The 26,686-nt window shown below is 38.4% G+C and overlaps 1 protein-coding gene across 10 annotated transcripts in view; it reads left to right on the top strand.

Annotated features, from left to right (window-relative positions):
* CNTN4 (contactin 4) overlaps positions 1-26,686 on the top strand; it is an 874,155-nt gene that overhangs the window by 824,789 nt on the left and 22,680 nt on the right. For 6 of the 10 annotated variants that reach the window (XM_023620062.2, XM_023620061.2, XM_070238570.1 and 3 more), the window contains 2 exons: positions 19,744-19,919; positions 24,473-24,593. In XM_023620062.2, the coding sequence (XP_023475830.1) occupies positions 19,744-19,919; positions 24,473-24,593 (297 nt within the window). The remainder of the gene's footprint in view (positions 1-19,743; positions 19,920-24,472; positions 24,594-26,686) is intronic. The other 4 variants (XM_070238574.1, XM_070238576.1, XM_070238575.1 and 1 more) reach the window with 1 other exon arrangement.

The raw sequence follows: 26,686 nt of genomic DNA, 5'->3' as shown, positions 1-26,686 counted from the left end.
GGAGCATGCAGTAGATTCTGTGGCAGCATACCAAACTAGGAGCAACAATGAAGTGTTGCTAGGCTATCATGTAATTTTTCATGCAAATTGACATGAGCAGGGTACTACTGATAGACTGGGACAACAGAGATAAACTAGGACTGTCGCGGGCAAACAAGGCCGTATGGCCACTCTAAGTCATACCATTGTAACGTTGAGTAATTGGGACCTTTGGGGTTGCCGTTTCTGTGGTGTGCTCCTCCTTTAGATCCTCTGAGGAAAGTCCCTTGGGATATAAATTAACCATCGCTTATTATTCAGCCAGGTAGGGAATGAATATTTCCATTATTTGAGATGATGGCTCCAACTAGGAGAGGAGAGCTGTTAATTCTTGGGAAGTTCTTACTTCAAGTTCAGACAGTTTTCCACCTGCGCTAAGATCCTTTTTCTTTGTCAGTTTGGAGGAAATGCTAACGCCTCATACAAAATTTCCATTTGGAGATGTAGTGAGTCAAGCAGAAAACTGCCGCTCTCCTAAATGAACTAGGTGACAAAACGAGGTATCTGTCAGGCAACATTTTACCTGTCCAGACCCTCCAGGGAAAACAAACAAGTCAGAGTTGAGTTTTTCGAGACTCAGTAACAGCTGGCCAAAGAAGCAGGGCTTATATTGAGAAAACTTTAGGAATCTAGTATAAAGGCTGACAATATCCCCAACGCACTCAATATAGATGAGGAGGATTAAAATAGGTAGCACTCTGGACTCCTTAGCGTGAGCTTTGAAAGCTCCCTTCAAATCCTGATTCTCCCACTTCCTCTCTAAGCTTCTGCTTCTGCCTTTGTAAAATGAGAATAACACCCATGTCTCTGAGTTGTGAGTCTTAAGTGAGGTGGCATTATGCAGAGCACTTAGCATATGATCTGACACACAGAGATGCTCTGCAAGATGGTGGGTCTTTTCCCTTCTAGAGGCAACTAGCTATACTGTCACACTTAAGAAGCCACAGATCCCGGTTAAAATTTCCTCTCTACTAGTCACTCATTGTGTGAAATTTCTAAGCCTCAGTTTCCTCGTCTTTGAAATAGGGATAACAACATCCACCTGAAAATACTTTGTTTTCTCGGTTTTAATTTCCCCCCACCGTTTATTCGGACGAAGAATAAATAATGAAATAGTTCTAAAGGACTTAGTATGAGAAACATAAGCTCTTCTGCTCCCTTTTTTCTCTTTCCTAGAGGCAAACATTTTCAACTCTTTGGGCTTTTTTTTTCGATTTGGTTTTGTATTGATTTTCATATCTTTAAATAACATGTTTATATTATTATCTCTTGATTCTTCCATTTTGGGGATTATCTATTGACTTCTTCTTATAGAAAATGAGTTTTTAGCTCTCTTTCACATGCCCCTACCCATATGATACCCTTCTTATTTCCCATCCTCCTAATGTAAATAAATTATAATTCTGGTTAGATTATTAATCCACAATTACATAATTATGACTATACAGTGCTATTTCCAGGCGAGCAATGGAACAAATCATAATTACTTTTCTTTTCTGGCAAATCTTTTTTATTTCCCTGCTATCTTTTTGTTTGTTTACTTAAGTTCTAGGTACATATCACTAATTGAAACCCCAAACTTTTGGCCAGTTTTCCAAATTTTTTGAAATATGATTAGACCCAGACTATAAAATATTCTTCTAGGATATTTCTTTACCATCCTCCCGGGAATTCCTATCATCTCTTTTCTATTTTGGATACCCTGTTTCCTGGATCTCGTGTATTCCTTAATTTGTTAAAGCATATCCAGCAGCAGTTTCCTGAAAAGCACCTTGCTTTTCTCCAAGTTTCTTTCTGTTACTCTCGTACATGATGATAGTTTGGGAATAGAATTCTAGGCTAGAAATAATTTTTCTTCTGAATTTTGAAGGTATTGATCCATTATCTTCCAAATTTCAACACTGCTGTTGAGAAGTCTGAAACCATTCTAATTTCTGTTCCTTTGCATGTGACCTATTTTTGGTTTTGGTTTTCTCTCTCTCTCTCAAGATTTATAGGCTATTCTCGTCATGTCCGTTGTTTTGAATTGTCACAATATTGTGATTTAGTGTGGAATTAATTTTCTCTTTTCTGATTGATACATAATGGGCCTATTTAATTTAGAAACTTATTTCCTCCTGTTCTAGGAAATTGGGGGTGCTATTTTGTTAAGAATTTATTTCTCTGCTGTCTTTTATCTGTTCTCTTTATTGAGAGTGGTCCTGTAATTTTCTCTTTTATCTTTCCTCTGTTTCATCTCTTTGTGCGTTTGTTCTATCCTCCAGGAACTTCCCTCAGATTTCTCTTCCAACTATTTTTCATCTCTGCCATTGCCAGTCAAACAAAGGCAAATGGCCAGGCTTCCCACACATCAGAGCTGCTGAAGCAGCATTTCTAGGAAGAAATTCATGGAGACATAAGCAGCATTAGGAATACAAATCCCCCATTGTCCATGGCACTCTAGGGTAACTCACAGAAATCTAGTAAGCTGAGCATCAGATGACAAAAGGGGGTGCTGAAACTTGGGCTCTAGGATTTCCAACTGTGTGATTACGGAAGCATAGCTTCTTTCCTAGCATGCCCCGCAGACTAGAGGCCAAGCCTGTGGCTGCCAGTGTGTGAGCAAGTGGCAGGAACACCACCTCAGTGCTCATGATTGGGGAAGAACTACCCCTGTCCTGGCATGATCTGGGGCTACAGGCAAGTGTTAGAGTTGACTAGAATTGATGGCCTTAAGCATGGGGCCATGGCTAGCTTCAGTGGAGCAGTGCAGAAAGCCGCCTCCTTTTCTGGACGCCAGCCCACAGAGATTAGTCTTAGACCTGTTAACATTTACCTCTCAGTTATCGTGGCTTAAATTTCTAGGAACTTTCTTTTTGTCTCTGAATGTTTCTTATTTGTAACATTCTTTTCTTGTTTTAGTCTCTGAATGTTCCTTATTTGTAGTACTGTTTTCTTGTCTATGCATGAATTCAATATGTCTTATTCCTCTGAAAATATTAATGATAGATTTTCTTTACTTCAGACTCGATCTTTTATGTTAGAAGCTGTCCTCATATCGAGTGATTCTTAGTTGTTGGCTCATATTGAAGAGTGAGGCCCTGAAAAGCTAACTTGAAGCCATGAACCTGTGGGTAAAGTGTATTGACTATGGGTGCAATATGACTGAACCGTTTCACTTGGGACCTTCCTCCCATGTCACTATTTTTAGGTTTTTCCTTTGGGGTTGATCACAGTCCCTAGAGAAAGAGTCTTCAATCTCCTTCTCGGAGGACAGACATCTCACTGCCAGTGTGCTGGAAGCCATGTGGAGGAAGGCAGCTGGGAGTCCCAGCATTCATGATATAAATATTTGCAAAATCCCTACTACCCTCAATTGAACCTGGTGTCCTCTTGCCCAGAGACCTTCCTCTGTTATCCGCTTAGAGAGTAAACTCCCAGCATCCTTCTCGGGTAAGGAGGGTTAGTCATCTGGCTGCACGGAATAAAGGAGAGTGTCTAGGGACCTAACTGATTCTAAACATTCGTCCAGTGCTCCATTACCTGCACTTTCAGCAGTACCTGGTGCCACCAATTCCTGAATCTTTGGGGGTATTCCAAAGACTAAGTCAGTCTGCTTCTTGTTTTTCCCCATTACCACCTTAGGATTCAGGGCTTCTTACCTGTTAACCATCCAGCTGCTTCTAAAACACCAGTTTTGTTTTGTTTTGTTTTTTTAAAGATTTTATTTTTCGTTTTTCTCCCCAAAGCCCACCAGTACATAGTGTGTATTTTTTTTAAAGATTTTATTTTTTTCCTTTTTCTCCCCAAAGCCCCCCAGTACATAGTTGTATATTCTTCGTTGTGGGTCCTTCTAGTTGTGGTATGTGGGATGCCGCCTCAGCGTGGTATGATGAGCAGTGCCATGTCCGCGCCCAGGATTCGAACCAACGAAACACTGGGCCACCTGCAGTGGAGCACGCGAACTTAACCACTCGGCCACGGGGACAGCCCCCATAGTGTGTATTTTTAGTTGTAGGTCCTTCTAGTTGTGGCATGTCAGATGCCACCTCAGCATGGCTTGATGAGTGGTGCCATGTCCGTGACCAGGATTCGAACTGGTGAAACCCTGGGCCGCCGAAGCGGATTGCACAAACTTAACCACTTAGTCATGGGGCCGGCCCCTAAACACCACCAGTTTTAATGGTTATGCCTCCCAATCATTCTCTCCATCTGTATAGGCTTATGCCTTTTTTTAAAAAAAAAGTCCCTGTGCTACTGTTTCAGGAGGTTTTAGAGAGTTCCCAGAACCCTAACAGAGTTACTATAAATAGGAAATGAGATACTTTATAGAAAGAAGCTAGCACAGTGTCTGACACATAATCATAGTGATTATTTTTGTTGCTTTTTTGTTATTCTATTCTTGTAAAATCATCCCAGTATGTAAATTATTTTTGGCCAGCTCTATATAGCCAAATAGCATCAAAAGGGAATGCCCTGTGAAATCATGACCTGTGTAATTTATCTGATTTATCCCGGTCCCACTTGCCACTGTTTTTAGGTTGTCTATATAACTATGATAATTTAGACTGAGGTTGTAAAAGAAACAGGGATTGGGTGTGCATGACACCCAGCCACTAACAAGGAGGATTCTAAATCTATGCTTAGCATCATGTAAGTACACCCTCTGTATTGGAATCCAGATCTCTTAATTACTGGAAAATTCTACTGACTCCTATTGAAGAACAGGTTGCCCGTCAGTAGTTCGGTACCCCACCTCCCCACATCTATCTCTTGTACAAAGTGAAGCAGTGTGTCTTGGGGTGACTCTGTGAGGTGAGCAATCTTACAGCATCTGTGGGAATTTGTGCTGATGCTCCCAAAAGTAACTCTTAGTCCTTGTGTGATTTCTGGCTTCTAGAGAATTGTAGAATAGAAGGCAAGAGGGGAAAACAAAGATTTAAAAAGATTCTATGTTTAAAAGGCAAAGACCGCTCAGCTAAGCTTTGTTTAGACCTTTCATGTCCCTCAGTGAGGTATATTTTTGGCCATGCCCCATAAACTACTCAAATAATCCATTAAGATAGCTGTAGAAATCAGCATAGCAAACTATCAGTGAGCTAGTTTAGTTATTCACCGGTTATTAATCTTCTCAGCTCAGGGTCATATTGTCCTGTCTTCAGCATTTTTCACAGTGTCTGATGATGTCCAGAGACTTAATGGAGGTCCTGGGATGTGGATACACTGAGCATGATAATCTCTCGACTTGATGTCATTCTGGGGATCGTCTTCAAACTTGGTGTATTGCCCTGGCAAATGAGCAAGAAAGCTCCTGTGCTATTTTTCTGGGTGTTTGTACACTGTTCTGGCAAAGAAATATCTATGTAAAATGATAATTTCCTTTTGATACTTTCACTAGGAGCAAATTGTTTTGAGAATCTGTTATCATTTTTAGTAGCTGTCAATTTCATTTTTTCTTTGGCTTCCTTATAAAGTTGAAGCAGATTTTGTCATTACTTAGAGACCCACGATATTTCTTTGGAGATATTTATATGAACATTTTTCTCTAAATAAATTTTTCACTCTCTTCCTCAATCTCTACATGTTTGGGGAAGCTGTTTTTCTTTTAAAGTTCCTGCATTTACAACACATGGACCCAGGCAAAAGTGAACTCAGTGATGACAATGGTGATGATGATGACAATGATGATACCTAACTTGTATCAAACACTTTAAATGTTCTAGTCATATTATAAGCAGCCATAGGACTCTTGCAAGTTAAGAAACAAATGAACTGACTTACAAGTCAAGTGACCTACCCATAATCAACTAGTGAGTGGTAGAGCTAAAATTTGCATCCAGATACTTCTGACTCCACAGTCCACTTTCTTAATCCGCTTCTAGTCTGTAAGAGCAGCTTTCAACTGAAAATCTGCACCCTCTTGCTATTGGAGTCTAGATAGCAGTTTTCAGTTTGCATACGCAGGGTACAGATATCTACCTTCAGGATATCTAGCTAACAGATAGTTATATCTAAAAATCTTCAGACAGATTCAGGTTTAAAAGAACCTGAAAGAGGTTGTTTTACTTAGGATTTCTATCTTCCACAAAAATATCAGTTAAGATCAGGTAGGGCGGTGTTGGCCCTTGTAAGGATTTGGGCATTTACTCTGAAATGTGGACGCATCTTTGTTTCTGCTAGATTCTTAGTCACAGCTAACATTTATTATGTGGCAAGCTCTATTTTCAAAACTTTATATTAATTTACTCATTTAATCCTCAAAGTATCCAAGGTATTTGTTATTATTCCCATTAAATCTTGGGAAACTGAGACACTGAGAAATGGGATAGCTTCCCTAGGATCAACGCAGTCAGTAAGTAGTTGAATAAGAATTAAAACTTGAGAAGTCTGGTTCCCCTGTCCACCTTTTTAATTCCTGAACAAAACTGTCTGTCGTTCAAGGGGTCCAATTTTCCAATATATAATACTTTGAAATGAATTTTTTTAAAACTTGGAAATGTTTTAAACTGACATATTTTCACCTCCCCTTGAGCTGAGCCTCCATTTATGGAGCTAGATTCCATAGATGACTGAGACCTTTGCGAGCATCTGACAATAAAGTCTGATGATTCCTTTTTGGCTTTCCCAGAGCCGCTTCTTTTGAATCCTGTTCTCACCTCATCCTGCTGGGCTTCGCTGGATTCCCATTTTTTCCTCCTCCTTCTTATGTCTTGACTCCTGCAAGTACCTCTGGTTCCAACACATCATGTCACATTCTATCAGAATAAAAATAGAATTAGGCAAAGCTCATTTAGACCTAAACATTGGCAGCCACCCAAACGCCTCTTTGACAATGAATTAAAGTGAGCAGTGAGCTGCAGTCACATTGGAATGGAAATCAGTAACTTATAGGGCTTTCCAGTCAACCAGACCTGGGGTTGAAGACCTGTTTTCTCCCTCTGATTAGGTCTGTGGCCTTGGGGAATATATTTAGCCTCCCTAAGGGAGCCTCAGGTTCGCTGTCTATTAAATGGTGATAATAATCATACCTGTATCATGGAGTAGGAAGTTTAACTGCTAGCAGTTCATTCATTCTACAGATATTTATTGAGCACCTATTGTGTCAATAGCTACGCTATGTGTAAGATGTGTATGCTGAATATGAAAGACATGTTCTCTGCCCTCATGATGCTTATATTTTAGTGCGATCATAAATGTAGGTATTTTGCTCAGATCCTGCCACATGGTAAACATAGACTATACGTAAGCTGCCATGATGATAATGATGATGGTGTTCAATGACGGTGATGGTGGCCACCATGGTACCATCCCCATTTCACAAGAACCTGAAATGATAATTCCAGTCCACAGGAACTCGGCATCAGTAAGAAGTCTACTTCTTCTCTTTTTCCTCCTGATATAAATGATCTACCAGGTTACCACAAAACAATATGGAAAATGTTTAATAAACAGGTTACTTGACCACCTTGATAAATATACTGCAACCTTAACTCTGGGTTAGAATCATAAAGGTAAATATTTTAACAGTTTCTTTTAAATCACCCACAATAAATCTTCTGTTGACAGATTTGCAAAAGTCATAAATAAATATAACCTCTAGCAGCCTCAAGGGGAATGTCGTCTTCATCATTAGCAAATAGCAGTATTATCTTTTTATCACCTAACCCTATAGATGCTGCATTTTCTCTGTTCATGTTTTATCTCCTTTTCTAACCAGTGGTTTAGCAATTCTTTTTGAATTTGCCACCTTTCTCATCAGTTTCACAGTTACTTCTCCTCCTGGGTAATTTTCCAGTGACGTCCTTTCCTTTTGGAATGTGTGTTTATGCAGTCTTCTGACTTGAGAGGGCAGGATATTGTTGGTGCATGAAGTGTCTTTGGTGTCTTTGGATTTAGCTGCTAGCTTGAAGCATCTGGCAATCGAACATAAACTCCCATACTTGAGCATTCATGCTTGAACCAGAAATTACTTTGTCATCTTCACTGGCTTTTATTAAGCAGCCAACAGCTGTCTTGGAACCGTGACTTACTGCAGTGAGCTCTTTCCCTTAGAATGTCACCCTCTTCTTATCCTCAAAATAAATCTCTCCTTTTCCTTTTTTTCCCAAGGAAATCTTCAGCATCATTAGTAACAGTAATAGTATCTCACACTTGGGGAGCACTTTATGGTTTATGAAGCATGTTAAAATCCATTAACCCGGTTTGAATTTCTTAGTCATCCTGGGATGCCAAATACCATCACTTCCAAATTACAGATGAGAAAACTACAGCTCAGAGATGTCAAATGTCTTCTTGGTGGTTACACGCCTAATCAATGCTATATAGATAAACCTGGAAACTAGGTTTTAAAGACACTAAATAGAGTGTTTTATACATTTCATCATGCTGATATTTTTAGCAAAACCTATGTTCACATCAAAGCATAGCTAAAAGAAAGTCTTTTACTCTGTGAAAAATAACTCCCAGTTACCATTTCTGAGAGGAGCTCTGGGCCTGTGCTTATTTCCAGTGAACTGAGTATCCAGCTTCTTTCGGGTCCTCCAGCATTGTTTGGGAGCCTCCACCCGTGGGAAAAAATGGCAAGATGTTCTATTGGCCGACATGTTGCACAAGTGAACATTGTTCGCTATGTGAATGGTGCTTTCTGGAGTTGAGGAAAGTAGCAGGTCCTGGTATAGTGGCCAAATGCAAGACAATCTCTCTGTGCCTATTTGCTTCTCTACCTGAGGCAGAAACAATTCCCAGTGGGACCTATCTTAAGGTACTGGAGAGTTGTGGAAATGGATGAGAAACTGTTTATAAACTGTGGGGTAATCAACAAATGCAAAGGGCCATGAGACTTGTATATCTTGCCCACTTGAACAAATGAATGAACTGATTTTTCTTTCATATCTTTCTGTGAGTTTTGGTCTATTAGATGCAGCAGCAATTTGCAAAACTCTGTTGCACCGCAGGCCAGAGAGATACCCTAGGGATTTAGCATAAGCTACACAAATAATGTGTACATACGTATTTGTTATAACATAGGCTAGCGTCTTGCCTCGCTATTTTCACTACCAATAGTGAGCTGTTAGATTCTAATGGAAAATCTAGGAAGTGAGTACATTTCCTGTAAAGTTTAAAAAGATTTATTGAGGAATAGACATTTGGATACACACACATACAAGCACATACACCCCTAGAAGTTTTTGCTTGTTTCTTTTAATTCAAGTAACTGACATGTTTCTGAAATGAGGAAGTAGTTAATTTTTTTTTCAATTAAGCAAGATCTGCCTGGCCGGAAAGCTATTTCTCTTTTTGCCCTTAATAAATCTCTTTGTGAAGTGTCTGACCAATTTTTAATGCTGACCATTTCTCCATATATTCAGACAACATTAGCACTGCAGTGTTTCACATAATAATCATGCCATCAGTTAATTTTCACATAATCATCATCATCAGTTATCATTGTAGAAGACATTGTAGAAGTCAATGAAGAGTGGAAAATGTGGGACTTTGACTCAAACCAGAACTCTGACTTAAATTCCATCTTTAGGTGGAAGTAGCAAGATGCAGTTTACCTGTCAATGATTGTATTTATAAAGATGCAGCTTGTCCAACAAAGATTTCCATTTCAATATCCTAAAAACCACAAAATGGAATGTTACTCTGCAGAAGACTGCCTTTTCACTTTCTAAAGATTCTTTTGTGGCGCTGTGCCTTCCTCTTGGTGTGAGTGTCCTTTATTCAGTGTGGAATCTCTTCTGTGTTTGTGGAACAGGGACTCTGCTGCCCTCTGCCTCTGCTTTTCTTGCTCTGTCTCTGTGTTTTCACCTGCTTTTCTCCCTCTCCCTGCTCTCCCACGCTCCCTCATCTCCACTATCCTCTACATAGATTAGATCTAAGTGTTAAATTGTGTGACATATCTTGAGATTTTTATGTCCCCTGTACCTAAGTTAAAAGGCGTGAAGAATTGTAAACACCTCTCTGAAAATAAACTAAATTAAGTTGATTTATACTTCTCTGACCCTCAGATGATTTTTTTCTTTTTGGGTCAGCAACTCTCAATCGAAAGAAAAGTCTCCCTATCTCTGGTGTGGAAGACTGGACTGAATGTGCAGTGATGCAAAATCTACCCCAGAAAGTAGTTTTTCCCTGCAAGAGTGTACTTGCCAACTATTTGCCTCTTTCTCCTCAAAATGAAGAAGAGTAGCAAAATGTTAATTGAAGGCTCTCCTAATTTTCATTCTCTTTCCTTTAAGTTTCATTGTGTATTAGATCACACTCTGAAGCATGTAACGCAACAGGAAGAAGAATCTCTTTTAGTTAGCTAAACTCATGATGTCTCACCTGTCACACACACCAAAGGAGCATTGCAACAATTGCGGGGCATTAGGAACTGTTACTAGTTGTCCATCCTGAAGGGTTTCAGGGAAAATTTCACTTGCAATTATACACAAGCCCCCAGACGAGCTAGTTAATAGTGGACCAGGCTGCTGGAGTAGGTGGGTTGTTTGATCTTGTTTTGCAGAAAGCTTTATAAATCAATCCTTCCTGCATCAAATAAAGGGAGGGTAGCTAAGAATGTCCACAAAGATAGTAAGACCCTCTGTTTTAAGCTTCATATGCTCCTCAATGACCTTCTCTCAAATCTGTAAGCAAACAAAGAAATACTGCTTTAGATTATGAGAATTTTTGCCTCTTTCCCAAGATGTAGAATCCTTAAATTGAGGAATTTGAAAACATGTAGAAAATTGCTGATAAGCAGGATAAGCAGAAAGGAGGGATGCTTTCTCCTTCTGCTGAGGTTTCAGCACCACCTACTGACCAGATATTAATCCTTCCCCATGTAGCAAGCTGTGTGGCTAGGCACCTGGTTGTTACTTTGTATGTTAATGACAATAGAGGCATTGTCTGTGGAATTTATGGACCTTGCCTCAAGGTGTACATTTCATTTCTTTTGTAGTTTAGGTAAATATTCTCTTACCTGATAGTAGATGCAGCCAGATGCCCATCAGCTGTAATAATATATTCCTTTAATCAGCAAAGACTTCATTATGCCATTTGTCTGTAATGGGATTTACTTTGTTTCACTGACACTAATGGTATTTCTTTGGGACTCTTTTGCCCAGTGACTCATAAGGAAGAGTTACTCATGTGTAGTAGCTAAAAGACACAGGCCTGTAATCCCTTCTTCTCAAACAGAAAGAGTTCTAAGTGTTATTTGATGAAAATGTTTCTCCATGGTTAAAAGATATCTGTGGTTCCCATTCATTCTTTTTGTCTTCCAACACAGTTACGAAAATGCCATAGAGTAGTAATTTTAATTATCCTTGACTTGATACAATTTATTTAATTTGTCAATGAGAATAGTCTTTTCTGAGAGTCTGTTGAGATCATTTCTTTCAAATCATAAAGAAAGCATCACAAAGAAATTGTGAGAAGGTAAATTTAACATACCCCCTGCCCACCTCCCCCACCCCCGTTATTGCTTGCTACTTTGCTTGAGGAGTATTCTTATTCATAATGGAAGCTTAGGCACCTGAAGAAAATTCTTTCCATTTGGAAAGACATCCCAGCTGAGAAACCCTGCTACTGAAACTTGGCACAAATCCAAAACCGAGGTTTGCTTTCCCTGGTAGCAGGTGAAAATAAGAGCAGATGAGTTGACCATGAATGATTTTAAGACAAATTATAACCTGCTATTGAGAATCAAAACAAGACAAAACAAAAGCTCCTTATTAATAGTTGTAACTAACTATCGAAGACCTAAAAGGCAACCAAGAGCATTTGGGTGTCATTAGAGTCATCTTCTTAATTAAATAGGTGCTTTCTGCTACACATTTTGACCAGGCAAAACTAATAACTTTGATTATTATTTGGCTGCTTGTTTCCCAAGTACCTATACTTGGCCGCCCTCAATTGGCTTGTGCATAGCAGTTTCCATTTGTGGCAGTCAAGCTTATTAAACAGCTCTGCTTTGTGTTTTTTCCCTAGTCCTTGAAAATAGATTGGTAAGCATTCTGCTCAGGGGTGATTTGTAAATTGCTTTACAGAAGGCTCCTGTTGGTGCTCAATCCAACTGGGGTCAGAATTTGCCTTGTGTTTTCTTCCGATGTCATTTGTCAAGTTGCACAAGTTGTTCAAAGAACCAGGTCACAGTACTACTACGTGGCAGTGCTTTTTGGCATGAATCGATTAAAACCCTTGACACGTGAAAGTGCCCTACACCATGGCTGTGTTTTCCCACTACCTAAAAAGGGCAGATTTCCTTGTCTTTAGCCAAGATAAAATCATTGGGTTTTTTCAGCCGGTTCCTCTTCCTTTCTTCAAACGACAAAGTCGTATTTTAATTGTGTTAATAAAAAGAGAGAGAAGATAAAGAGAAAAATAGCCTATGTTTGTTTTAAAATCTTTTTAAGTTCTCAATTCACAGGCATTGCTGCTCAATAGAATGCGAATCTTAGTGAAAAGTGAATGTCTAAAAGAAATCAAATGTCTAAAGAATTTCCAAAACAGCAATAACTATAACTAAAATAAAGACTTGGAAACAAATGCCAAATACATACATGCCTGATATTATCTAGAGCATGATACATTGAATATATCTTATTTCATCAGGATAGTTATATAATAAGTAAATTAATTAATTAAGGAAAGCACTTCCTAAAGTAGACTGTCAACTAGTGTATGTAGAAGGAATGATGGAAATAGGGAATCACCATTTGGTAGCCATCATAGAGGTGGTTGATTCAGGCAGAAGTCTTCAGTGGATCCTAAGGCTGGTGGGTGGAGGTTTGGTGAGCATCAGAATATTGGCGTGATTTTGGAATACCTCCCCACAAAATACTAATCAGTTGTAAGGGGGTAAAAATGGTAAATATAAGGTGAAAAGGCCAGGCAGACACCAGTGTGACCAGGTGATCAGGGTTAACATGATCTGTGTTGAGACAAGTTCACGTCACATCACATAGCTCCTGATTCCAAGCACTTAGAAGATACTACCCAGCCTTTCAGTGGTGTTCCTGCTGAGAATGCACAATCGAAATCAGGTCATGAGGAAACATCAGATAAATCCAGGTTGAGAGTCATCCTATAGAATGTAAGGCTGATCTTCTTTAAAACTGTCAAGGTTTTAAAAGAGAAGGAAAAACTGAAGAAATGTTCTAACATGAAGGAGTCAGAAGAAGCATAACAATTAAATTCAACATGCATTCCTAGTTAAGGACCTGGACCAAAAGATAAAGAGATATTACTGAGAAAGTTAGCAAATTTTGAATGGGATCTGAGTTGCATAGTAGTAATGTAAGAGGGTTGATTTAGTTGTTTCGAGGCTTGTATGCTGCTTCTTGGAAAAGCATCCTTATTTGGGGAAATACACACTGGAATGTTTAAAGGTAATGAGACATGTCTGTAGTTGTTCTCAAAAGGTTCAGAAAGAGAATAATGATAATGGGTAAATAATTATATATTATAGGTCATATTATGTATAAATATATAATAGATAATATATATTATGTATGTAAAAGACTGATAATGGGTAAATATATTATAGATCATGTTATATATCTATTATCTATTATATATAAAGATATATATCTATTATGTAGAGATATATATAATATGTAAGAGAGAAAGAGAAGGAAATAAGCAAATGCAGCAAAATATTAATAATGGAGGGGTCTGTGTGAAGGTGAAAGAGTATTTTGTACTTTTCTGGCAACGTTTTTTAAGTTTGAAATAATTTCAAAATAAATTATTTTTAAATTAAATTTCTTTTTTTTTTTTTTTAGATTTTTTAAATTTTTTTCCTTTTTCTCCCCAAAGCCCCCCGGTACATAGTTGTGTATTCTTCGTTGTGGGTCCTTCTAGTTGTGGCATGTGGGACGCTGCCTCAGCGTGGTTTGATGAGCAGTGCCATGTCCGCGCCCAGGATTCGAACTAACGAAACACTGGGCCGCCTGCAGCGGAGTGCGCAAACTTAACCACTCGGCCACAGGGCCAGCCCCATTAAATTTCTTTTTTAAAGCAAGAAAAGAATAAGTCCTAAATGTGGCCTTAGAGGCAAAAGTCAATAATGAGCACAGCAGAAGGGCCAGAGTTTGCACAGGGAGTGCTGAGTGAACTCTTAGGTGACTCTTTTTTATGTTCTATAGTCAATGTAAGTCAGGCTAAATAATAAGAAGCATATAGCACAACAGCTTCAGCATTTCAAGGATTGGGGACTTATTTTTATCAGTCACCAACACTACCATTCACAGATGGTCAACAACTTATCTTTAACCTACTCTCATAAGTAGGGACAGAGCTAGGCACCAGGGATTTATAAAAGTATAAGATGTGGTCCCTGACCCCCAGGAATCTGATTACAGGGGAGAAACTGGATATATATAAGTGATATTCCAAAACAATGCTCAAGCTTAATATTGAAGAAATAGAACAGACAGTTAATGCTGACGAGCTTCACAAAAGGAAAGGATCACTAGCCAGTCGAGCGCCCAGGAAAGCATTGGGGAGGTGGCTTGGAGGCGTACACTATTCCAAAGAGAAAATAGATGTCATCTGGTCTGATTGGCCTTCAGTGTAACCTGACGTCCCCTCTCTGATGGTGTCCATGTCCACTTGAATACTTCTAGAAATGGTGATTCATGTTCTCCTAAGCATTCCATTTCCCTGTTGGAAAGATGAAATTGTTAGAAAGTTCTCCCTTATGTGGAGCCAAAATATGCCTGATGTTAGTTACTCTTTGATTTCTCCTTTGGGGCAACACAAAATAAGCTTAATTCATCTTCTGCCTATAAACCCTTCACATATTTAAAGACCGTTATCATTTCTCCTCTAATTTTTCTTTCTTGTGCCAAATATTTTCAGTTATTTTAGCTATTATATGTTTATTAGATCCTTCAGTAACCTAGGTACAGTGATCTGTCAATGAATCCAAAGGATGTTCCTAGTGAGCTGTGGTCTCATTAATGCAACATACGAGATTATTCCCTCTCTAGAATGGAATACTACATGCTATTAATGCAACCTAAGATTCTATTAGCTTTCTTTGGCAGCTATAAGGACCCTGTTGACACAGAAATACTCAAATCTTTTCCACGTGAACTGCCAATCCAGTCTTCCCACAGCCTGTACCTATACAGCTGATTTTTTTAAGTATAGCTTTTTCCCTTTATGCCTATTAAATTTCATCCTAAATGAAAGAATTGGTCTAGCTTGAAATTACTGTGAATCTTGATTCTCATCTAATGTTTAGATCTAATGTTCCTTTTAGATGTGTATTTTATGCAGAATTGATAAATATAGTTCATCTGACACTGGTTTTATTTTTATTGAAAAATGGGACCAACTAGGGAGTGCTGAAATTCATCTCTAGAGATGCTACCTCCAGGTTTATTGTGATCATTAATAAAAGGTCCTTATTGTGGCATTTAATTATTGAAAATAGTTCTCTGTCCGGTCCCTCTTGTGTCATTTGAGGTGACCTGAATGTCAGCTCTTTGACTAGCTCCAGGTCTTTGAAGAATCCCATTTTTAAAATTCTCTCTATAAAAATTAATATAAAAAAGAAGACACAACCTGACTGAAAGGCATCATGAAGACCATTACAGTAAGAAATTTGCGAACAAAAGAGGACATGTCCCTTCCTTGAATGAAGATGATTAAAACACACATTAAGTACTTTCCTGATAGGCACTATGTGAATATCTCGGCACTGTGAGTGAAAAGTAAAGAAATTATAAACTGAAATGGAAGGGTTGATATGGTATAGGGAAAGCAACATTAAAATGGAATTCTTATCCTACGAACCCACAGGCACTTGTTTTTGCAGATAATAAAAGTTCTAAATGAAGCCTTTCCACCAACACTGAAAGTCAGAATATAATATGACTTGGATGATGTGGTATAATTTATGCATCTAATTGTTGGCCTAATCATTAACAGAGTGGTTAATAATTAATGCTCTCTCTCATCGTTGGCATGATATTTAGAACAAAGCACTTAGTGTACCTTCTGTCCTTTATATATTATAGAAAACACTATAGAACCTAAAAGAATATTTGTTTTTACTCTAGATGGGTTAAGCACTTGGTAAATATATATGTTTTAAGCATCAGTTCTCTGTAGTTCTGAATTTATCATTCTCCACAGGATGAACCAACCACAAGCAGGAAAGTTAGGGGTGTTGTTGGCCCTATTTATTGTTGCTATTTAATTACATCCAAATCCAGACATCAATTCTACAACTTGAGTTCTAATTGCCTTTGAGAGTTGTATGCACAGAACAATAGCTGGAGTGACTCTTCAGAACAGAAGTCGTAAATATAGGTTCTTCCTGATCTTGATGAATTAAGACCAAAGGAGGGGAGACAGTTTTGTTTTGAAGAAGCCATCTGTTTATTTGCATACAGAGTTTGTATTCAAATTTAAGGAAATTAATCAAGAAAAAAGCATGAGAATTCACAACACAGAAAGGAGTACTGAAGAAGCATACAATTTGAGAAAACCAACTAGCTAATGAGGTTTTGAACCTCTTTAGTTTAATCTTCTCTAGTCCCAAGGAGACTTCTCTGGTGTGTGTACAGTGCATGACTTGCTTTGCATTGATTCTTGCTACCTCTGGGCTCAGAACATGAATCGGTGACAAGTGCTAAATTAATGAATTAGCAGCTGTCAGCACAGCAACCATACCAGCATAATCCTTGATTTAGAGAATTTCTCTGGTCCTTGGTTAACAGGCAGCTGAGTTCACCAATAATAAAATCTGTCCCAGATCCCTACATGTGCATAAAGAGATGAACATTTCTTTATGAAACAAATGTCAGTTAAAAATGTGAGCTGGAATGGCAAATGACTGTAGGCTTTGGGGTATGTGCCAAGTCCTTGTTGCTCACCCAGAAGCTGTCAGGAGATAGGGAGCCAAGACATGTTTAAGGACTTGAGACTGGACATTTGACTCTACACTCATAAGTCTGATGTGTGAGCTTAGAGCTAGAGCCAGCATTTTAGGCATAAAATCATCGCTGCCTTTTACTAGTCTAAGGCAGTAACTTCATTACTCTTGCGGTGAAGGCCTCTGAAACTAGCTTCACCCCATGGCCGCCTTTGAATTCCTTCTGCATTTAAATATCTTCAGTTGATTACAGATAATCAAGAGTGCAAATTGCTGTATTATGCCCTTAGACTTGTTCTTTGGATGATTTGTGAATGGATATTATGTTATCGGCTAAATGAAGGGAGGAGCTATAGTATAGTACAATAGATGGTTCCTTAACCACTCGTAGGCATCAGTTTCCCTCATCTGTTAAGCAGGGACAATAATAGCACTTATTTGTTAAGAATAAATGAAGTAATCCACGTACAGAGCTTAACACGGTGTCTAGAACCTAAGGGGCTCAGTTAGTTATTACAAATGTTATTATCCTTCAGTCTCCTTTGTATCTCTCTTGGTACCAGGACAATGTTATCCACGAAACACACAATGCATGCTTGGTGCATAAATCGACAAATGAATGAAGGTGCATTAAAATGAAAATATAAATTGCAAAATAAGTGGACAGCTGTTTAAAGTAGAATTAAGCGACATCTTGCCAATGAAAGCCATACACACATATAATTTTAGCCAGGAATTATACTTTCCAGTCTTCATTTTATAGATGAGGAAAATTTAAAATCAAAAATGATAAATGACACACTAAGTCAAAATGGAGCTATTCCTAGATTTTTGCTTAGAGTTATTCTAAGGTAATTTGCTCTCAACTCCTTCCCTCATTTAAAAAAATCTTAATCTGTATCTATTCCTGCAGGTCAGTGAATCAATAGAGCAGGTTTTTGATTATGTGATTTGCAAAAACCTCAGGTTTTAAACTGAAAGCTTTCCCCTCTCATAACTTCTTAGCTGGCAGTACCTGTTTTCCACTCCTCATTTCGTGGGCATCACTCATTCAACAGAGACTGAAAGCATATCAGTCCACTGATCATCTTATCCTATTTTCAGAAAACAGCAAAAGCACATCCCACCACTGGACTGGAATCTATTTATGGACACAGACTTTTCTTTTCTAATGACCTGAGATATTCGCTTTCCATTGTTGGATAAAAGCGTAGAAAAACTGTTTTAAATACTCTCTTCAAAGAGGAAATTTTAGTGTGGTTTATTGGAAAGTAAGACCCATCAAAAGACTCCTATAAGATATAGTTTCAAAGTTCCCAGGTGAGATTTTAGTCTAAGAGGTTCACTCAATAAATATTTATATACCCCACAGCCTGAAACAGAATCCTGTGAATATGGAAGGGAATTAATCTATGTTCTTTTATTGTTTTGTTTGCTTTTGATTAGTCTTCTTTGTTATGGTTTGGTTTAGTATAGAGAAATTTCTGGAATATGGCTGAATTCAGAATTTCATTCTTTAGGCACTTATGTGACCTTTATTTTTAGCTCAAATTGCTTTTCACCATTGAACTCTATAACACCATTTAGGAAATCATGTTGCAGTGAAAAATAAGAGACTCCTTGTGTGTGAAAGTAGTTTTGGAGTTTATAAGCTGTCTCAGCTAAACAAGCCCATTCCATTTCCAATTAAAACTATAATGTAAAGGGTGAATTTAAAAATGAATTGGGAGGCCAGCCCAGTGGCGCAGCAGTTAAGTTCACACATTCTGTTCTGCTTTGGTGGCCCAGGGTTCTCCAGTTCGGATGCTGGGTGCAGACCTATGCACCGCTTGTCAAGCCATGCTGTGGCAGGCGTCCCACATAAAACAGAGGAAGATAGGCATGGATATTAGCTCAGGACCAGTCTTCCTCAGCAAAAAGAGGAGGATTGGCAGCAGATGTTAGCTCAGGGCCAATCTTCCTTAAATAAATAAATTAATTAATTAATTAAAATGAATTAGTCCTTATTTTAAAGTAATGTATGTATATCATTTTGTCAATGATGTTCATTAAGTATTACTAATAATTATATTTACAATAAATTTTGCTAAATTGTCTGCCAGTTTCAAAATTGTTAAAACTGCAAACAATAGCACATTATGCAGATTATAAAAATATGTGGATAAAGATATAAACATACCCAATATTATATTAAGTAGAGAAAAAAAGACAGAAAAATCATATGTGTAGCATGTTTACAATGATGCAAAACAAAACAACTGAAAAACTACGAAACAAAAAGACTAGGGGAGATTATACCAAAATGAAAATAAAGACTTTTGCTGGACAGTAAGAGAGTAAGTAAGATTTCGTTTTGGGGGTTTTTTTTGGTACCTTCTTTTAACTTTACTGAAATTTCTAAATTTCCCATACTAAACATTTTTCACTTTTATAATAGGAAAAAGAAAGCCCAACAAACTTCAAATTAACATGAATTTTCCTGTTTGCACTCAGCTGAAATATTGCTTTCTAGTGAAACTGGGGAGATAGGAAAACCTCTTTAAAGAGGCAATTTCTGAGCAGGCTGCCAGAAGGAAGCCTTCCGTGAGTGTCTTCAGAGATCTGACCTCAGTGCTCCCCAGCTGAGTTCTGTTGCTCTGTGGAAGTTTCACATAATGAGTGTTTTCATCTTTTCATATTAAAAATGACCTCCTAGCCTGAATCGGAGCTTCCCAGATGACTGAGGTTTGCTGGTCACAGCCTAAGAAAAAAAGAAAGCAAAACTACTCAGTATTTCCTGCTCTTCGATTCTACATTTTATTTCTGCACAAGCTCACTGTCTTTGTTGTTTATTTTGTTTCATTCTCCAGATCCGACAAGGGTAATGGTGCCCCCTTCCAGCATGGATGTCACTGTTGGAGAAAGTATTGTTCTGCCATGCCAGGTAACACATGATCACTCGCTAGACATTGTGTTCACTTGGTCATTTAATGGACACCTGATAGACTTCGACAAAGATGGGGACCACTTTGAAAGAGTTGGAGGGGTAAGTATTAATATCAAACTATCCACAGGAAACGCAGTGTGCAGCTGAACTTCTCAAAACAGATTCAACTTATTTAGACTAACTTGAAAAGAAATATAAAGTTATTCTTTGATGATTTTCTTCAAGAACCTTATTTCAAGAAACTCTTGGTGCATTCCTTCTCCTTTTTGCGTATAAATGCCGCACCCTGTGTGAGCAACCCTATATGGCAGGTCTTCTCTTAATCCTCACAGCAATCCTCCAGGCTAGTCATACATTACTGTGTATGGATGAGGAAACCGAGGCTCCGGAGAGTTGTATGGCTTGCCTTGGCCTCATAGCGACTAAAATTGCAGAACTCAGCTTTAAACTTCAAATCCCAAACTCTATGCCCTGTAAGCCAGACAGAGAAAGACAAACACTGCATGATTTCACTCATATGTGGAAGATAAACAAACACATGGATAAAGAGAACGGATTAGTGGTTACCAGAGGGTGAAGGGGTGAAGGGGTGAAGGGGTGGGCAAAAGGGGTAAAGAGGCACATATGTATGGTGACGGATAAAAACTAGACTATTGGTGGTGAGCACAGTGCAGTCTTTACAGAAACTGATCTATAATAAGGTACACCTGAAATTACACAATGTTATAAACCAATATGACCACAACAACAAAAATAATAAAAAGAAAGAAAGAAAATAGCTGAAGGATAGTTTACTCTTGTGTTTCTAGGCTACTGACTAAACTCTCTTTGGCTCTTCTAGAAGACTTACCATTGTAATGATAGTGTTCTCTTTCTTGAATCTGAAAGTCTGATCAGATAATTTATTATCTCCAGGTAATTTGAATTCTAATGGTTGAATTGTCAAAATGCCTTACTTTCCATAAAAATACGTATTATCATTGAATTCACACCAAGAACAGGTCAAATCTGGAAACAATTTGGGTCTATCACAATCATTCTCCAAAAATTTTTTCTGCCCTAACACAGCCTGCCATTCCCATTAGTAATAAAGATTCCTTCTGGCTGCCATTCTCATGGATGGGTCCAACCAAAAGACAGCACGATATAAAAATGGGCTGTGACTTGAAAAGCCCTCCCCATCCCCATTGCTGCTATAGGAATCTCATTACCCTCCTCATCTTACCTCCACCCCTATGTTGAGAATAAATGGACTAAAGCTTAAAAAGCTATCCACATGATATATTGAGGGCCTATTTTCCACTCAAATATAGTACTAGTCCTGTTACTTACATTCTTGCTTCCTTTCTCAGTGTTTCTCAATTGAATCACAGAACACCAAAAATGATGTGAGTAACCATTTTCTCCCAAGGATTATATATGACTGGTACCATTTTAGATACATAGGAGAGAAGTTAATTCATTACGTCAATGGATGCCTCAAGTCATTAGTAATTCTCTCTTAGAACCTTAGTTGAGAAAGGCTCAATTAAATTGCCAATACTGACCATTCTGGACCTCTTGAATATGGTTCAGCCTGATAACCTTGACCAAGTGAAAGAGATATTAACTACTTCACAAGGACACTGAGGATATTAAATACCTTCAGGTGTAAAAAAGTGCATAGCCCAATGCCTACCAGAAAAGAAATACTCAATAAACTTTAATGGTTGTATTAATGGAAGGATGGGTAACATTGATTCTAATAACAGGAAAGCATAAATTGAGAAAACCTTCATAAATTAAGCAGAATATTTGTTTTCATACTAAAACCAACGTCTCAGGCAGGAGAGATATAAAAAATATTATCTCCCAGAATGACGTGGGCACCAACCAATCAGAACAGGTGCCTGACTGATCAAAATGGATGCTCTGCCCGTCAGACAGGTGTGACCTTTATGCTGGACTGGCTGCATATCAGCCAGGGCTGAGGCCCAGGTGGAGACACTCTTAATGAAGTAAAGCACTAACGACCACCCTTTGTAGAGACCTCTATCTGTAGAATCACCCTTGTTAGTCTTTCACATGGGAACTGTTTTTCTCTGTGAAACTAGTGCTAACCCTAATCAACTACTGCTAAGAAATAAGTGCAAAATTCAGGACAGCACTACAAATTGTGAGAGCGATGTGTATCGGCTACTAGGATCATTAATGTCTGTACATTTGGACCAGACAATAGAAGAGATAAGGAAGCAATTCTGAAGTCAAACCCATTTTGCAGTTTCTACTTCCTGGGCCAGCATGGTGGAAATGATGCTGGCAGAGCCAGCCAATTGTAGTTTTTTGAAAAGTTATTATTTCACTGTCCTCTGATAGCATCCGCATGCTCTGTCAGGAACAGAACAGACCACAGTGGGGGAAAAGAAGGTATTTCTGCTTTGTTCTCTTTGACAGGAACATAAACCTAAGTCTCAGTTAATAGTTTGGTCTGGACAACTCCATAGAGAAAGAGAAAGTCATGTGGTCTCCTTCCGTGAGACTCTTACCTTAATTCTGACTTTATTTTTTCTTTCAGTTTTACTGTAAAAACACTAATTTGGTCAAAATTTGTAAATAAAGAGAGCACACTCTAAATCACACAGTCAAAAAATTCTCTTAATAGGTTGCTGTGTTCTGAAATCTACAGGCTACCAGAAGTTTCTCCGACATTCAAGCCCTTGGGTGAATAAAATGAATTGTTGGGAAACTGTAGGCATTTCCTTAAAACCAGTATGGCTTCCCACCTTCCCTGCACACGCCCCCTTGTGAGGCATATTTAAACCTTTACTCAAAGTCCTAACAGGTGCAATGTCTTAGGTAAGGAAGTATTAATAATAATAATGATAATGACGATGATGATTCCTTATATTTGCAACGTGCCTAATCATTTATCAAGCACTTTCGTATATATCAGCTCATTAATCCTCACAGAAACCCTGTGAAATAGGTTAGCAATTATTATCCAATTTTACTGAGCAATTATAAGGCTTGATTAGTAAATTGTAGAATCTAGATGAGAACCCAAGTGTTATAAGTAAAAGAACTTTCAGTTAAAAAAAATCACAGCTCATCTTAAATTAGATTTAACATCTTTGACGTAATTGCTTCACGAAGAAAATTGATCCAGGTCATCAATCATACCAGTTTAAATTTACTCTTTGCTTCACAGTTTTCAGAAGGACTTCACGTACGCATACAATCTCATTTGATTCTCACAACCTAGCACAGTAGGCAATGTATCTTTCTTTCACAGGCCAATAAACTAAGGCTCAGAGAGATTAAGAGACTTACATGAAGTCACACAGCAGGGATCAACCCAAGACAACTAAGTCCTGAACCTTCAGTTCTCCCGTCACTATATGCTTTTGCCTCTCTTCTCATCCTTTTACAACCATTGGTAGTTCCATGTCTTCCATTGTACTGTGATGTGTTGTACTGAAACAAAAGAAGGAAACCAAGTACACGTGAATTTAGAATGAGAATAAAGTCTTTCCGGTTGGTAGTGCAGCATTATAGTAAAGAATAGGGACTGGAGCCTGACCATGTAGCTTCACATCCTGGCTCTGCCTCTCACTAAGTGACTTTAGGTAAGTCATATAAGCTCTTTGTGCTTGAGTTTCCTCATCTGTAAAGTAAGGATAAAAGGACTAAATACTCATAGGACATGTGAGTATTTATTACGTTAATATAAGTACTAGGAAGTGCTTTAATATACGCCTGCCATATAGTAAATACCATTAAGCATTATCCAATATTATGGTCATTTGGAAGAATAGCAACAAGGCCAAAATAACCTATGTTATCTTGTCATCCACTGAGGGTTTAGAAATAAGCAGAGCTTCCTGAATCTGACCCCTAGGGTTTTCTCTTGCTTAAGCAGCTATTCTTCCAGCTTTTGATTAACAGAGCTATGACACCAAACTCCAAGGTGTAGCATGTTCTTCAGTTAAAATGCCACCTTTGTGATAGCCTGCGGAGGCATTTCCTTATATTTATTAAAAGTACTGTGCTGGTCAACATTGTAGAAATATTTCTAGGGCACGTAGACATTCATACCAGGATGTAATTAGTTCTATTCATCTGTTAATCAAACATGCATCTGGCATTTGGAAAGCTAGCACCATTCTACATTAGGTGATGCAAGATTTTCTTGAAGAGTCTGGTCCTCATAATCCTTTAATTCAAACCTGGGAACAATCAAAATGCTGGCTCTAAGACAGGGTTGTGCAGTAAAATGCAGATTCTGCCAATTGTGGGCTTTCCTCCCCTTTCCAAATGTAAAGTTCCAAAGCCGTGGAACTTCAGTGAAGGCTATAAGCTGAGGGCATGTCTCAAGAAACCCACAGGACTAGATCAAGAGCCACCTTACATAATTTTAAGTGCTTTCAAGGGGCGAACTCCTCCAGAAACCCAGAGCAGCCAGACATCTGAGGTCTTGTCCAAGGTGTGTTCTGAAAATGTTGGTGCTGTTATCTCAGGCAGGTTCACATATTTTTAATAGGCCATGGCTTGCATCATTAATGTTTTCATCAGCCAGTGTAAAATAAATCCATTAGTCACAGTGTCCTTCATGCGATAATGATATTTAGAGCTCATTAAAAAGTAATTGTAGCCACTTTCCCCTACTTTATCAGCAGGATTCAGCTGGTGATTTGATGATCCGAAACATCCAGCTGAAGCATGCTGGGAAATACGTCTGCATGGTCCAAACAACTGTAGACAAGCTGTCTGCTGCCGCAGACCTGATTGTAAGAGGTATGGGAATTTTGGCTTTTGTTCTTAAAATACTTTTGTGATATCTACTCCTGCACAGAGCTCCAAAACCCTGGTTTAGAATTATGTAAAAAAGTCAGAAGCTGAACATTGTAAACAGTGGTTAACAGTCTATAGAAGTTTTGTATGCATCTATCTCCCACAGACGCTTGTCAGAAAGTGCAGAGCAAGTCCAGTTACTCTAAACTGAAAACAACTCCTATGAGTGCCCAGAGTGCCTGATTTATGTCTATTGGAGTTGATGTGACCTTCTGGAATAACTTTAGTTTAACAAAAGCAAATGGCTTAAACAGGGATCAAATTGTGCCTTTTTATGTTTCATCTGGGCTAAACCAAATTAGTGTTTTAGTGGCTTAATAAAATCATCACCAGTTTTTCTGTTTCCTTTTTTCCGTAAAGTTAATAGCTCTGTCTGATTCCTAAAATATGGCTTTAGAGGGAAACACCTCCTGACTGCTTGGATGTAGTAACTAAGCTGGGAGCTGACATAAAACCTGATGTTTGTGAGATTCTCTTGAATATTAGCAACAGGGCCTCAGTTCAGCTTAATGGCTGCAGACACCCTGGCTGAGCCCCACCAAACCAACTTGTAAAGGAGCAGTTAGGACTTTTAAGAAATATTTTTAAATTAAAATTAAAATCTTTGTGAATCGGTGTACAGACCAGAATCAAACTGATGTATGCCCAGGGGTTTTCTGAAGTATTAAAAGCAAAGCCAAATCAGAACATCAAAATAATCCCTTGGCTAGTGTCTCCTTCATCTAAACCACTACTGTTGGTGTTTAGGCATCTTTAACCAGCAGAAATTTGAGTTTCAGAAAATAAAAATCCAGAGAATATCAGATTTGGAGGCAGGGTGAATCTGAGTGCACAGAGAACAAGGTATTATTGGAAGCAACAAAAAGTGTTGCTATATCCTCTAGGCATAACATGAGGGGGAAACGTGTGGGAGTTAGCAAGTAAAACTCACTGTCAAGAGAGATTAGAGAAAAATAGCTTTTACAATGTGTCTGCTTCCCCTTTAAATTGCCTAAAAAAACCTTTCCGTAAGGGTACAGATCAGGGGCAGATAAGAGGAAAAACTTTCAACCTGGGTAGAGCGGCCGTAGAAGAACTTATGGAAACGTGTTTATTTCCATTTTAAAATATATCAGAGCTGGTCTGCTCTCCCCTTGGGAACAAAAGAATTCTGTTGCTGAAAATTTATCCTCTATTTAATTAGGATAATGTTCAGACCAGCAGTTTAAACACCAATAAATTAGACTAATAAATATTTAAATTAGTAATACTTGAAGTTCTTAAATGATATTGTATACTTCATTTCACAGAAAATAACATTAAATACCAAGAGGAATTTGCAAATGCAGTCTAAAAGAAAATCTAGCCTAATTAGTTAATAAGGCCAATACATTAATATGCCATTTTAAACCATAATCTTTTGTTTTATCTCCTCTGGCTCTGCCCTTGCAACTTTTCTGCATATTACAGAGGGGAGGCAGAAATGCATTTCACTGCCCTGTCAGAGATTTTTATATTTGAAACTAGTAAAGCTTTGGGTCTTGGCTCCGGCTTCCCTCCTTCTCTGATATCTACTTATTTCATCCATAGCAATCTATTGGTGGCCAGAAAGGCCACCCTTCCCTGAGACAGAAGCAGAGACACTGGAATCATACCAATCTTCCCTCTGCTCTTGCTTGTGACAGAAAGTTCTATGAGCCCCTGACCACGTGGACATTTTGTTCAGAGGATGAACATTTGTTCATTTTGTTATTTTGAAAGAGGGACCCAACTTCCCCAAAACAAAGTTGGTAAACATTCTGTGAGCTCACATCTACACACTTGTGGGGCGGGTGGCAGGAACGTGACAGAGAGCAAAGAAAGCTGTGAAAGTACCATCTTGTCTCCATTGGTCAAATTCATACCTGCTCTTTATTTCCTTCTTTCCAACAATGGGCTCAGATGCTTCCTATCAATTTAATTCATTGAGGAGTTTGGAGGGGAAACGCTTTTCTGTTTGTGGTACTTTGATTTTCAAGGCCGTCAAAGGAACCTCCATTAAAACAGGGGATGGGAAT

Source organism: Equus caballus, chromosome 16, assembly GCF_041296265.1.
Source record: "Equus caballus isolate H_3958 breed thoroughbred chromosome 16, TB-T2T, whole genome shotgun sequence".
NCBI classification, from domain to species: Eukaryota; Metazoa; Chordata; class Mammalia; order Perissodactyla; family Equidae; genus Equus; species Equus caballus.
Note: the sequence above shows the minus strand (reverse complement) of the source record. Positions and strands in the feature narration are given on the sequence as shown.